At 43.7% G+C, this 14,216-nt stretch overlaps 1 protein-coding gene across 1 annotated transcript in view; it reads left to right on the plus strand.

Moving 5' to 3' along the window:
* The window catches only part of LOC124612337 (transcription factor Sp4-like), a 97,374-nt gene that overhangs the window by 46,098 nt on the left and 37,060 nt on the right, over window positions 1–14,216 (plus strand). Inside the window, exon 8 of the mRNA XM_047140486.1 lies at window positions 9,138–9,544. Within this exon, the coding sequence (XP_046996442.1) occupies window positions 9,138–9,544 (407 nt within the window). The remainder of the gene's footprint in view (window positions 1–9,137; window positions 9,545–14,216) is intronic.

Raw genomic sequence — 14,216 nt, forward strand, 5'->3', positions numbered from 1 at the left:
CGGGTTACAGGACTGGAGTAGGTGGTGGTGGGAGGGTGCATGGGACAGGTTTTGCATCGGGGGCGGTTACAAGGATAGGAGCCAGAGGGTAGGGAAGGTGGTTTGGGGATTTCATAGGGATGAACTAACAGGTTACGAAGGTTAGGTGGACGGCGGAAAGACACTCTTGGCGGAGTGGGGAGGATTTCATGAAGGATGGATCTCATTTCAGGGCAGGATTTGAGGAAGTCGTATCCCTGCTGGAGAGCCACATTCAGAGTCTGGTCCAGTCCCGGAAAGTATCCTGTCACAAGTGGGGCACTTTTGTGGTTCTTCTGTGGGGGATTCTGGGTTTGAGGGGATGAGGAAGTGGCTCTGGTTATTTGCTTCTGTACCAGGTCGGGAGGGTAGTTGCGGGATGCGAAAGCTGTTTTCAGGTTGTTGGTGTAATGATTCAGGGATTCCGGACTGGAGCAGATTCGTTTGCCACGAAGACCTAGGCTGTAGGGAAGGGACCATTTGATGTGGAATGGGTGGCAGCTGTCATAATGGAGGTACTGTTGCTTGTTGGTGGGTTTGATGTGGACGGACGTGTGAAGTTGGCCATTGGACAGGTGGAGCTCAACGTCAAGGAAAGTGGCATGGGATTTGGAGTAGGACCAGGTGAATCTGATGGAACCAAAGGAGTTGAGGTTGGAGAGGAAGTTGTGGAGTGCTTTTTCACTGTGAGTCCAGATCTTGAAGATGTTATCAATAAATCTGTACCAAACTTTGGGTTGGCAGGCCTGGGTAACCAAGAAGGCTTCCTCTAAGCGACCCATGAATAGGTTGGCGTACGAGGGGGCCATCCTGGTACCCATGGCTGTTCCCTTTAATTGTTGGTATGTCTGGCTTTCAAAAGTGAAGAAGTTGTGGGTCAGGATGAAGCTGGCTAAGGTGATGAGGAAAGAGGTTTTAGGTAGAGTGGCAGGTGATCGGCGTGAAAGGAAATGCTCCATCGCAGCGAGGCCCTGGACGTGCGGAATATTTGTGTATAAGGACGTGGCATCAATGGTTACAAGGATGGTTTCCGGGGGTAACACACTGGGTAAGGATTCCAGGCGTTCGAGAAAGAGGTTGGTGTCTTTGATGAAGGATGGGAGACTGCATGTAATGGGTTGAAGGTGTTGATCTACGTAGGCAGAGATACGTTCTGTGGGGGCTTGGTAACCAGCTACAATGGGGTGGCCGGGATGATTGGGTTTGTGAATTTTAGGAAGAAGGTAGAAGGTAGGGGTGCGGGGTGTCGGTGGGGACAGGAGGTTGATGGAGTCAGGTGAAAGGTTTTGCAGGGGGCCTAAGGTTCTGAGGATTCCTTGAAGCTCTGCCTGGACATCGGGAATGGGGTTACCTTGGCAAACTTTGTATGTGGTGTTGTCTGAAAGCTGATGCAGTCCCTCAGCCACATACTCCCGACGATCAAGAACCACGGTCGTGGAACCCTTGTCCGCCGGAAGAATGACGATGGATCGGTCAGCCTTCAGATCACGGATAGCCTGGGCTTCAGCAGTGGTGATGTTGGGAGTAGGATTAAGGTTTTTTAAGAAGGATTGAGATGCAAGGCTGGAAGTCAGAAATTCCTGGAAGGTTTGGAGAGGGTGATTTTGAGGAAGAGGAGGTGGGTCCCGCTGTGACGGAGGACGGAACTGTTCCAGACAGGGTTCAATTTGGATGGTGTCTTGGGAGTTTGATCATTAGGAGTAGGATTAAGATCATTTTTCTTCGTGGCAAAGTGATATTTCCAGCAGAGAGTACGAGTGTAGGACAGTAAATCTTTGACGAGGGCTGTTTGGTTGAATCTGGGAGTGGGGCTGAAGGTGAGGCGTTTGGATAGGACAGAGGTTTCGGATTGGGAGAGAGGTTTGGAGGAAAGGTTAACTACTGAATTAGGGTGCTGTGGTTCCAGATTGTGTTGATTGGAATTTTGAGGTTTTGGAGGGAGTGGAGCTGGAAGTGGGAGATTGAGTAGATGGGAGAGACTGGGTTTGTGTGCAATGAGAGGAGGTTGAGGTTTGCTGGAAAGGTTGTGAAGGGTGAGTGAGTTGCCTTTCCGGAGGTGGGAAACCAGGAGATTGGATAGTTTTTTGAGGTGGAGGGTGGCATGCTGTTCTAATTTACGGTTGGCCTGTAGGAGGATGCTCTGAACAGCCGGTGTGGATGTGGGAGAGGAAAGATTAAGGACTTTTATTAAGGATAGGAGTTGACGGGTGTGTTCATTGGCTGAGTTGATGTGTAGGTGAAGGATTAGATGGGTGAGGGCAATGGATTGTTCAGTTTGGAACTGGTATAGGGACTGGTGGAAAGAAGGGTTGCAGCCAGAGATAGGAACTTTAAGTGTGAGGCCTTTGGGCGTAATGCCAAATGTCAGACAAGCCTGAGAAAATAGAATATGGGAGCGTAATCTGGCTAGGGCGAAGGCATGTTTGCGGAGGGGATGTAAATGAAACCTAATGGGGTCATTGTGGGGGTGTTGTGAGGGTGACATGGTTTTAGAAGGTGGAAAGTGTAACATGAGGAAATGAAAATGAAAATAAAAATATAAATATATATGGGGAGGGATAAAGGTGGACTGGAAAGTAACTGGAGATCTGGTGTGAAAAAAGGCAAAAAGGTGTTGGTTACAGCTGGGCTATGTTGGACTTGGGTTGGTAGACAACGAGGTGCACAAAGGTTAGGTGGTTGTGTTGCCGCCAAAACACGTTAGAGGACGGAGAAATTCGGGAAAATTTCGAAAAAACTGTGTGTAATATATTAAAAGGAGTGGTTTTGTGGTGGCAGATTATGAAAATGAGGCTAACAATTGTCTGACGAAGAAATAATGACATTAAAACCTTGGGAAGCGGCTAAAAATTATCAGTGATGTGGGAAAAACGGATATGGAAATAAAACGAAAGTTATTAGAACTAGCCGAAATGGTTGTTTAAAAGATGAAAGGAACTGTTTGTGAACTAGAAAAGGTGGATTTTATAGCGGCGGTAGTGTTGAAAGTGGCAAAAAAAATTTTTTCGTTATGGTTTGGAAGTGGGTTACGTATTATTGAGTATATATCGGCGGGATAAAATTGTATAGCATTACGGTAAAAAGGAGAAGGTGAATACAAAGTGAAACTACTGGTAAAACAGAAAGAGAAAATAAGACGACAGAAAAGATTTCGAAATGCAACAGTGACAATAACAAACGTAATTGTTGGGTTCAAATTTATATATATATATATATATATATATATATATATATATATATATATATATATATATATATATATATATAAAACAAAGATGAGGTGACTTACCGAACGAAAGCGCTGGCAGGTCGATAGACACACAAACAAACACAAACATACACACAAAATTCAAGCTTTCGCAACAAACTGTTGCCTCATCAGGAAAGAGGGAAGGAGAGGGGAAGACGAAAGGAAGTGGGTTTTAAGGGAGAGGGTAAGGAGTCATTCCAATCCCGGGAGCGGAAAGACTTACCTTTGAGGGAAAAAAGGACAGGTATACACTCGCACACACGCACATATCCATCCACACATACAGACACAAGCAGACATATTTAAAGACAAAGAGATGTCAGTCGAGGCAGAAGTGTAGAGGCAAAGAAGTTGTTGAAAGACATGTGAGGTATGAGTGGCGGCAACTTGAAATTAGCGGAGATTGAGGCCTGGCGGATGACGAGAAGAGAGGATATACTGAAGGGCAAGTTCCCATCTCCGGAGTTCGGATAGGTTGGTGTTGGTGGGAAGTATCCAGATAACCCGGATGGTGTAACACTGTGCCAAGATGCGCTGGCTGTGCACCAAGGCATGTTTAGCCACAGGGTGATCCTCATTACCAACAAACACTGTCTGCCTGTGTCCATTCATGCGAATGGACAGTTTGTTGCTGGTCATTCCCACATAGAATGCATCACAGTGTAGGCAGGTCAGTTGGTAAATCACGTGGGTGCTTTCACACGTGGCTCTGCCTTTGATCGTGTACACCTTCCGGGTTACAGGACTGGAGTAGGTGGTGGTGGGAGGGTGCATGGGACAGGTTTTGCATCGGGGGCGGTTACAAGGATAGGAGCCAGAGGGTAGGGAAGGTGGTTTGGGGATTTCATAGGGATGAACTAACAGGTTACGAAGGTTAGGTGGACGGCGGAAAGACACTCTTGGCGGAGTGGGGAGGATTTCATGAAGGATGGATCTCATTTCAGGGCAGGATTTGAGGAAGTCGTATCCCTGCTGGAGAGCCACATTCAGAGTCTGGTCCAGTCCCGGAAAGTATCCTGTCACAAGTGGGGCACTTTTGTGGTTCTTCTGTGGGGGATTCTGGGTTTGAGGGGATGAGGAAGTGGCTCTGGTTATTTGCTTCTGTACCAGGTCGGGAGGGTAGTTGCGGGATGCGAAAGCTGTTTTCAGGTTGTTGGTGTAATGATTCAGGGATTCCGGACTGGAGCAGATTCGTTTGCCACGAAGACCTAGGCTGTAGGGAAGGGACCATTTGATGTGGAATGGGTGGCAGCTGTCATAATGGAGGTACTGTTGCTTGTTGGTGGGTTTGATGTGGACGGACGTGTGAAGTTGGCCATTGGACAGGTGGAGCTCAACGTCAAGGAAAGTGGCATGGGATTTGGAGTAGGACCAGGTGAATCTGATGGAACCAAAGGAGTTGAGGTTGGAGAGGAAATTCTGGAGTTCTTCTTCACTGTGAGTCCAGATCATGAAGATGTCATCAATAAATCTGTACCAAACTTTGGGTTGGCAGACTTGGGTAACCAAGAAGGCTTCCTCTAAGCGACCCATGAATAGGTTGGCGTACGAGGGGGTCATCCTGGTACCCATGGCTGTTCCCTTTAATTGTTGGTATGTCTGGCCTTCAAAAGAGAAGAAGTTGTGGGTCAGGATGAAGCTGGCTAAGGTAATGAGGAAAGAGGTTTTAGGTAGGGTGGCAGGTGATTGGCGTGAAAGGAAATGCTCCATCGCAGCGAGGCCCTGGACGTGCGGAATATTTGTGTATAAGGACGTGGCATCAATGGTTACAAGGATGGTTTCCGGGGGTAACAGATTGGGTAAGGATTCCAGGCGTTCAAGGAAGTGGTTGGTGTCTTTGATGAAGGATGGGAGACTGCATGTAATGGGTTGAAGGTGTTGATCTACGTAGGCAGAGATACGTTCTGTGGGGGCTTGGTAACCAGCTACAATGGGGCGGCCGGGATGATTGGGTTTGTGGATTTTCGGAAGAAGGTAGAAGGTAGGGGTGCGGGGTGTCGGTGGGGTCAGGAGGTTGATGGAGTCAGGTGAAAGGTTTTGCAGGGGGCCCAAGGTTCTGAGGATTCCTTGAAGCTCCGCCTGGACATCGGGAATGGGGTTACCTTGGCAAACTTTGTATGTGGTGTTGTCTGAAAGCTGACGCAGTCCCTCAGCCACATACTCCCGACGATCAAGTACCACGGTCGTGGAACCCTTGTCCGCCGGAAGAATGACGATGGATTGTCAAACTGTTTATTAGCCTGTTACGGTTCCTCCTTGAGATGTGTCTACAATAGGCCTAGTGTACATGTAGACGGGTTTTCTGGTATATTCTCCCAACTCTTTGAATGGTGCCAAGACCTCCTTAAGTGTGTTCCTGCTCTAGATCTTCATCTGTTAGCACTTTTGTGTTGCTGAGGTGAGGTGGTGCAGTGGTTAACACGTTGGACTCACATTCAGCAGGACAACAGTTCAAATCCCCATCAGGTCATCCAAATTTAGGTTTTCTGTGATTTCTCTAAATCGTGTAAGGCAAATACCAGGATGGTTCCTTTGGAAGGGCACAGCCAGTTTCCTTCCCACCCTTCTCTGATGCAAGTTTTTGCTCTGTCTCTAATGAACTTATTGTTGGCAGGATATTGCACACTGATTTTCCTCCCTTCCCTCCTGTATTTGGTGTTCATAGACATGTAGAGAACTTCTTTTAGGGCCATGCACTTGTTATTATAGAAGGGCCCGTGAAACTTATCTGCTACCTCTAGTTGACTGAGCCAAGTTGTTAGTGCCATCTTTTCTGGAGGATACATGTTTCATAATGACCTTATTTTTTGGAATTCTTTAGCATTGATTAGATTAGGTTTACTTTCTTTCCAGTTGTAGTGAGGAGGTCCTCCAGGATGTAGAACATGTCAGAAAAACAATAATACATGACAAATATTTACAACTAAAACAAATAAGCTAATGTACCTTCCACAGGTCCTAAGTGGAATGTTCATCTTCTTCTTCTTCTTTTAAATGAACACTATATGAAAGGATTATTTTACAATGCTCGTTTACTAAGACCACATTAATGCACTGAATTTAAAATTAAAAAAAAAGATTTTTTTATTTATAAGTTAAGAAACACTCACACACAAATCTGTTGGTACTACTGAGAAATTCATCAATGGAGTAGGAGGAGTTGGCCACCAATAAATCCTTTAGACTTCTCTTAAACTGAATTTCATTGGTTGTTAAGCTTTTTATGGCTGCTGGCAAGTTATTGAAAATGTATGTTCCTGAATAATGCACCTTTTTGTACCAGAGTAAGTGACTTTAAATGCTTGTGAAGATTATTCTTATTTCTACTATTGATTTCATGAACTGATCTGTTGGTTTGAAAAAGTGATATATTTTAATGATAAACTTCATCAAGGAATAACTATATTGGGAAGCTATAGCTAGTATCCCTAGTTCCCTGACCAGGCCTCTGCAGGCTGTTCATGAGTTCACACCACATATAACTCTTACTGCATGTTTTTGTGCCCAGAAAACTTTAGCTTGTCTTGGTGAATTATCCCAAGAAATAATCCCATGTGACATTATGGAGTGAAAGTAAGCATAGTATGCCAGCTTTTTCATTTTTATATCTCCTATGTGTGACAGAATTCACATTGCAAATGGAGACCTGTTTAGACACCTCAGCAGTTCTGTGCTGTACTCCTCCCAGTTGAATTTATTATCTAGCTGTAATCCCATGAATTTAATACTGTCCACTTATTCTATCTGCTTGTTATCATGTATACTCGTGGGACACCCCTTACAAGTTCTGAACTGCATGTGGTGTGTTTTTTCAAAGTTTAGTGACAAAGAATTGCCTAGGAACCAGTGATTAATGCACATAAATATTTTATTAGCCAATATTCATAAGATTACACTTGATTTGCTATTTATTGCAATGTTTGTATCATCAGCAAACAAAACAAATGTGGCATCTGGTAATGTTACTGGTGAAAGGTCATTGATATACACAGGAAAAAGTAAGTGGCCTAAGATTGAACCTTGTGGGACCCCACATGTAATGAGTTCCCAATTGGATCATGCCTGATAACTGAATATGTGTCTCTTTCTTAATAACACCCTTTGTTTCCTACCAGAGATATAAGATTTGAACCGTTTTGCAGGCATTGCCTATTGCACCATAATATTCTAATTTACATAAAATGATATTGTGGTTTACACAGTCAAATTTCTTATACAGATCACAAAATATAGCAGTAGCCTGCAATTTTTTTTCTAATGGATTAAGTACATTTTCGCTGTAAGTGTAGATAGCCTTCCTAATATCCGAACCCTTTAGAAATCTGATTGCGACTTTGACAGTATGTTATTTGTGATAAGATTGTTATAAAGCTGATTGTACACTACCTTTTCTAAAATTTTTGAGAATACTGGCAAAAGTGAAAATGGACGGAAATTTCTTTATCTCCCTTCTTAAACAGTGGCTGAACTTCACCATGTTTCAACCATTCAGGAAATATTCTACTGATAAACAACTGGTTACACAGATAGTTAAATATTTAACTCAGAATCACATTCTTTAATTAACTTTGTTGATATTTCATCATACCCACTAAATGTTTTTGATTTTAAAGATTTTATGATGGACATCACTTCTGCTGGGGTAGCGAGGGTCAAATTCATATTTTGGAAGTTAATTGAAAAATCTGCTCTGAGGTATCCCCTGGCAGCATCTACAGAACCTGACAACCCCATCTTTCCAGTAATGGTTATAAAATGTTTGTTAAAAAGTTCTGCAACACTATACACATCTGTCATCAGTGTATAATTTACTCTTAATGCTATTTACCCCTCTTCACGTCTGGTTCTACCTGTCTCCTCCTTCACTATATCCCATATTTTCTCTATTTTGTTATCTGTTATGGCTATATTTTCCTTGATTTGACATCCACACTACAGTCTTTAATATTTTGCAGTATTTCTTGTAATGTGCTATAGCATCAACATCAGAGCAGTTTTGGATTGACAAATACAGTTTTCTTTTTGTTTTACAAGATACCTCTATTCCTTGAGTAGTCCATGGCTTCTTTGTGGACTTTGCTCTAACTTTGGATAGTTTTGGGAGAAAACAGTGTTAAAACAAGGTAAGTACTTTATTAGCAAAAGTGTTATTTTTTCATTCATGCCATGAGCACCATAAACATCACTCCAGTGAATGTCTCTAAGGAATGACCTAAAATAACCAATTTTTGGCTTATTGATTACTCTCTGGAGCTCAGATTTAACAGATTTTGTATCCTGTTCAGTATTAACATTTAACAGAAGGAACTGCATGTCATAGTCTGAGAGGCCATTCACTATTGATTTCGTAATATAATTTTGTTCATTGGACTTTTCTACAAAGATATTATCAGTTGCTGTTTGTGAGCAATTGGCTACCCTAGTTTGGAACATTACCATGGGAATTAAGATGAATGATAGTGTTACTAACCCGAGTAAGTTCTTATTGGGAGGATCTTTAAGGAAATCGACGTTGAAGTCACCAGCAACCACCATTTCTTTGTTTTTGATTGTTGAATGGTCCAGTACAGCTTCAAGATGGTTTATGAACAGATAATAGTATCTGCAGGTGCTCAATATACACATAATATTATGAAGGATTCTTTATGAAATTCTGCTTTTATTGTACATGCTTCCATATGCTGTTCTAGGCAAAATTTATGAATGTCTGTGTTCGTTAATTTATGACAGTTCCTGATGAACTGATCATTTTACTCTTCTAATTCCATTACGGGTTTTATTTTTAACTTCATTAGTTTCTTAAATCCATTGCCTAGCATAATCTATGTGGCATTTTTGTGAAGTGACGTTAGTCAAATTATATTTGCAGGTTCCTAACTTGCAGGCAATACCAGTGCAAAACATTCCTGGTCTAGGCAATGTGCAGCTGATCCCAGCCAGTGCTCTGTCAGTCAATGCACAGGGCCAGTTGGGAGTCCCAACAGCTCAACAAGCAACAGGGACGAGCCTAGCTGCCACTCCTGCTCAGGTAGTGGCAGCTCAGAGTGGTGGCCAGCACAGTTCGCAGCAGACTGACACTGTGGAGGGGGTTGGCCTGGGCACAAAGTGGCATGTTATCCCTCACCAGCACGTCGGACAGGCGCAGGTTGTTGTCACAGCACCTCATCCTGTTACAGTCACATCAGCTCCAGCTGAGGATACACCAGAACCACAGCAAAAGATACGACTGCGGAGAATAGCCTGCACTTGCCCAAACTGCTGTGATGGTGGAGAAAGGTAGGCTGTAGTAATATTTTAAGGACCTTCTAGCAACACTACATAGGGCTGAAATAGTTTCTCCCACACCCAGTTCCAGTTTTGTATGCACAAATTCTTAAATTTTGCTGTCAACATGTGTGTGTGTGTGTGTGTGTGTGTGTGTGTGTGTGTGTGTGTGTGTTTTGCGGGGGAGGGGGGGGGGGGAGTTGAACCCGAGACTCCAGATGGGTGAGCTGAAGCCGGGACCCACCCGCCGGGGCATTCGACTTGCTGCCCGCGATTCTGGAGACTGCTACAGTCCCTGGTCCTCGCTGCCCTCCGCCCCATTTGGCCTGCTCTGTCCGACCATGGGATGAAGGTGAATGTACTGGTCACCTGTGGCCCTCGGGCCGCCACTGCTCCCAGGACAGGACCGGACTCGAACCCGCGCCCTCCTGGACACTGTGCTGCAACTTGCTGCTAGTGGTGCTTGCCAGATGGCAACACCCGCCGCCGTCTCTGGCGCTGTTTCAGCTTACGCCTCACTCGGACCCCGGTACGCCAGGTGGGAAGCGAACCGAGCCCCTCCTGTACAGGCTGCAGACCGCTGCCACTGCCCTCTTTCAGGCACACCATGCCATCTCCAAGTTCCAGGCTGCTGTTCGTCCCACCCCGGTGTTGTGTCCCCGGAGGCGGAATATAGCCTGAACAAGTACATAGAACCAAAATACAAGTTTATGCCGAATACTTATAACATTGCTGCCAGACTGGCCTCTATAAACAAAGACCAGCACAGGTCCATCCCGACGCTCGACTGACCTGGCACTGTCTCTCTAACTAAAATTGCCTTCCTATTTATACTGGTTTCCCCCTCGCTTCTGATGTAGTGTCAGAGAGAGACAGAAACTATGTCATGGATAAATTCCCACACGTCAGCCACTTACAAGTCGCCCTCCTGGCGCTGACCTAGTGCCCCGCCTCATTCATCGCAATAACTTAAAGCAACGCTGCGGTTTCCTGCCTCGTTGCTGCACCACTCAAAACAAATCGTGCGTGCAATACCGCCATCGCAGCTACATGCCCGCTAATGCCATGTTTACCTTGTCAGGCCTGCTGGCTGTCGACTGTTACCACACTCTGCCAACGGCCCCAGATTCCATCGCCCAACCATGCCTTCATTGACTTTTGATAAAATGTCCCTTTCCCTTGACGCATGTGCACAAACAGAGGTGTCACGTGAGTGCGCACTTGTATGTAGGAAGGTTACTGTAGTTCAAATTCTACATAATACTGTATGCCTTCTTGTCCACTCACTGGATAAATTGGCTGTACATGTTCTGAAATTTATGAATCATAGGAAAAAGCTGCAATTCATACGCATTGCTCTCTTTTATAAAGTCATATTCTCGGTACAAGTTGTCTGTTGAGCTTGTTTCTTTACCTTTTTAAAGTTTATTTTTTTCTTCTGAAATTAGCAGTAATTTTATATAATTTCTTGTATATGTAGAGTCGGGGTTGACTTGGACCTGTTCAAGAGCCATTTTTGTGGTAGCGAGTCGGTGTTCAGTTCTCTTCACACTGGGCTTGTAGAGATGACACAACGGGTGGAACTGGGTGGATGTCTTCTGGTAAATCAAAAGTGTAGCAATTTGATATATTTATTCAACAGTTGAAAGAATTGCATTGTCACCATCATTGGCAGGGTCTGCCATTGACGTCGGTGTATGTTTCTATTGCGGTGTGGGCAGGCCATAACGGCAGCGTCCACGATCAGTAGTATGGTGACGAGGACCTGCCGAGACAGCACTCTGGCCCCGTTACATGCAGCTGTGACATATTCCACGACAAACACGTGCGCTTGCTCGTGATGGCGCATGTCTTAGTGTGGGACATGCTAAAGGAAGCAGTTCGACTGTGTACCCCAGCATAGGCAGCAGTGAATATGTGGCAGTGGTAAAGTGTACCCACACAGGGCAACTAGACATCTCTAAATAGACCAGCACAGGGTACATCAGCAGCAATAGTTTTTGTCAGCACAAGGCATAAGGCTTGAAAGGGGCACCCTGAGGTTTGGGACCCACAGCTGGTAGAAGTCAGCTGCCAGTAGACCTCCCAGCTGGAAGACATCAGTTTGACTCCCAGCAGCATCTGGACTTAGACACAACAGGCAGACTCACAGCTTAGTGAAGGCAGCATCTAGCAGCAACAGCCAAATGACCCGTTTCAGGATGATGACTGGCATAGGTTTGCTCTCATAACTGGCTGTAGGCAGTGACTAATTTGGTCTGCCTAAAATGGACAGTATTTATACGGGTTTGGCTCATCACTGTTTTTTCAAGACACCGTTTCCTATCACGTAAGCCACAACAGAACCACAGTGTTAGACTGTATGTCAATCAAACCAACAATGCCACAGTAGCTTCTGTCTTTATGCTGTGTCAGTGTTACTGTAGCTCTGGCTTTACCTTTGGGTCCCGAATGTGTGGCAGCTACCCCAAGCCGTGGACACCAGTACTTGTCGCATCAGCATAGTCTGCTCCTGTAAGACCACTTCACCAGCCCTTATATGACCTGCCCCAGGATACTTCTTGCATTAGACCATTGGTGACATTTTTAATTTAGCCATGCCATGTAAAGCACCAATGGTGTAACATATATTATGGAGAAGATGGTGAGAAGACTCTAGTAGTTGCGACTTTCCTAACTTCTTTCTCATGAAATATAACAATTACATCATTGTTTCAGTTTTTTCAAATGTTCTTGCTCCACTGATATTCCGTGCAAAGTTTGTATTTTTTCTTCATTGCACAAATGGCTTAATACAACTCATCTGTCATTATTTCCAGCCAACGGTCTTGTTGCAGTGATAACACTGGTTCTTGTCAAATCACCAAAATTAAGCATTATCAGGGTTGTTTAGTGCTTGCATGGGTGACCACCTGGGCCTACCGAGTGCCGTTGGCAAATGGGGCGCACTCAGTCCTTGTGAGGCCAGGGCCAGTTGAGGAACTAGTTGACTGATAAGCAGTGGTTCCGGTCATGAAAACTGACAATGGCCGAGAAAGTGGTGTGCTAACCATATTCGCCTCCATATCCACACCCAGTGCCGCCTATCCGCTGAGGATGATTGGCGGTTGGTCAGTACCGTTAGGCCTTCCAAGGCCTGTTTGGACAGACTTCTGTTTAGTTTTTGTCACTGTTTCTACAATGTCATTATGTTTGCTTTTTGTGGGGGATGACATGGTCATATTGAAGATATCAGTGATCTAATGTTTCAGAATATATGGAAAGCAAAACGGCCTCTGATCGCAGATGTGTTTTACTCAAGTTGATAAACTGTTTCCATCATTATTCTCTTCATCAGGTTCATCTAAAAAAGAATGTGCATATTCATGAGTAAGAATATTATAAGTTCCAACAGTACAAATTGTAGCATTGATCCACATGATCTGAGAAGCATCTAATGAATAACATACCTGTCTTCTTAGGTAAAAGAAGCAGATAAAATTGGTAGCCATGATTGGCATCATCACATGATATAACTGTGATTGACATTCATGGCCCACGATGTAGGACTGCCATTAGCACACTGTACCTACAGCTGCAGTAGAAACAACTCGTGGGGCTTAGCTGCCAGGCTGACTGTAAGCATAGTTTACAGCAGCACATTACAAAGCCAGAGGTCATTGTAAATTGTGCTTATAGTTAGTGAAACCTTGCGGCCAGGCCTCCTCGACTGCAAGTACAGTGTATTAACAGCAGCTCTGTGTCCATCACAGTTATAACATTTTATATCATGTGGTGATGCCAATCATGGCTATCAATTTTATCCAATTCTTTTACTAAGTTTGAGAAGACAGGTATTTTATTCGTTAGATGCTTCTCAGATCGTGTGAATCAATGGCTACTACTTGCATGGTAATGACTTATCACAATACTCTCACTCATAAACATGCACATTCCTTTTTAGACAATTCTGATGATGATCATAATGATTGAAACTAATTATTGAATTGAATAAAACAAATTTGCAATTAAATTTTTGTTATTGTTTTTCTGGTTCTGAATCATCTTTTGAATTATACAGATTTTCAAAGATTTCTTGGAATTGTTGCAGAATTTTCTCTTTCATTAATTGTTACTGCGCCATTTGACATCTTAACTGATGAAGTGTGGCTTCTGTCAAACACAGTTTCTATTTCCTCTTCTTCCGTGTTAACAGTCTTTGAGAAACAAGGCATTGGTCGCATATATTACTGACAGATATCTTTGTCAGTGCCACTGGTTTCTTATAAGATATATCCAGGATAGAAGTGTCCCATGTCAATAATCTGCTAATTCAGTTGTATAAAAAACATATTTTTCCTTCAAATCAGACAATCCTTCTAAAAATTACAAAATCTATTGAAAACGGCTGCCCTGCACCTCTGTATAATGTTGTACTTATAAGAGCACTTTCAAGCACATTTAAAACAGGACTGTTATTTCTTTACACCTGCATATGTTTTCCTTGTGTTTACTTACCATTTTTTAACTTTTTTTTATTTTTCATTTTAAATATTTCCCTCAATAAAAATCACAAGAAGACAAGTCTGACAGATGAGGCGGTCTTCCACAAAGACTTCATGAATTCAGGACAGTGGTTGCCGGGACTTTTGCACATAGCTCTATCTTGTTGGAAAAAACTGTGCTACCTTCCATGTTCATTTAA

The sequence above is a fragment of the Schistocerca americana genome, chromosome 4, assembly GCF_021461395.2.
Source record: "Schistocerca americana isolate TAMUIC-IGC-003095 chromosome 4, iqSchAmer2.1, whole genome shotgun sequence".
Taxonomy (NCBI): domain Eukaryota; kingdom Metazoa; phylum Arthropoda; class Insecta; order Orthoptera; family Acrididae; genus Schistocerca; species Schistocerca americana.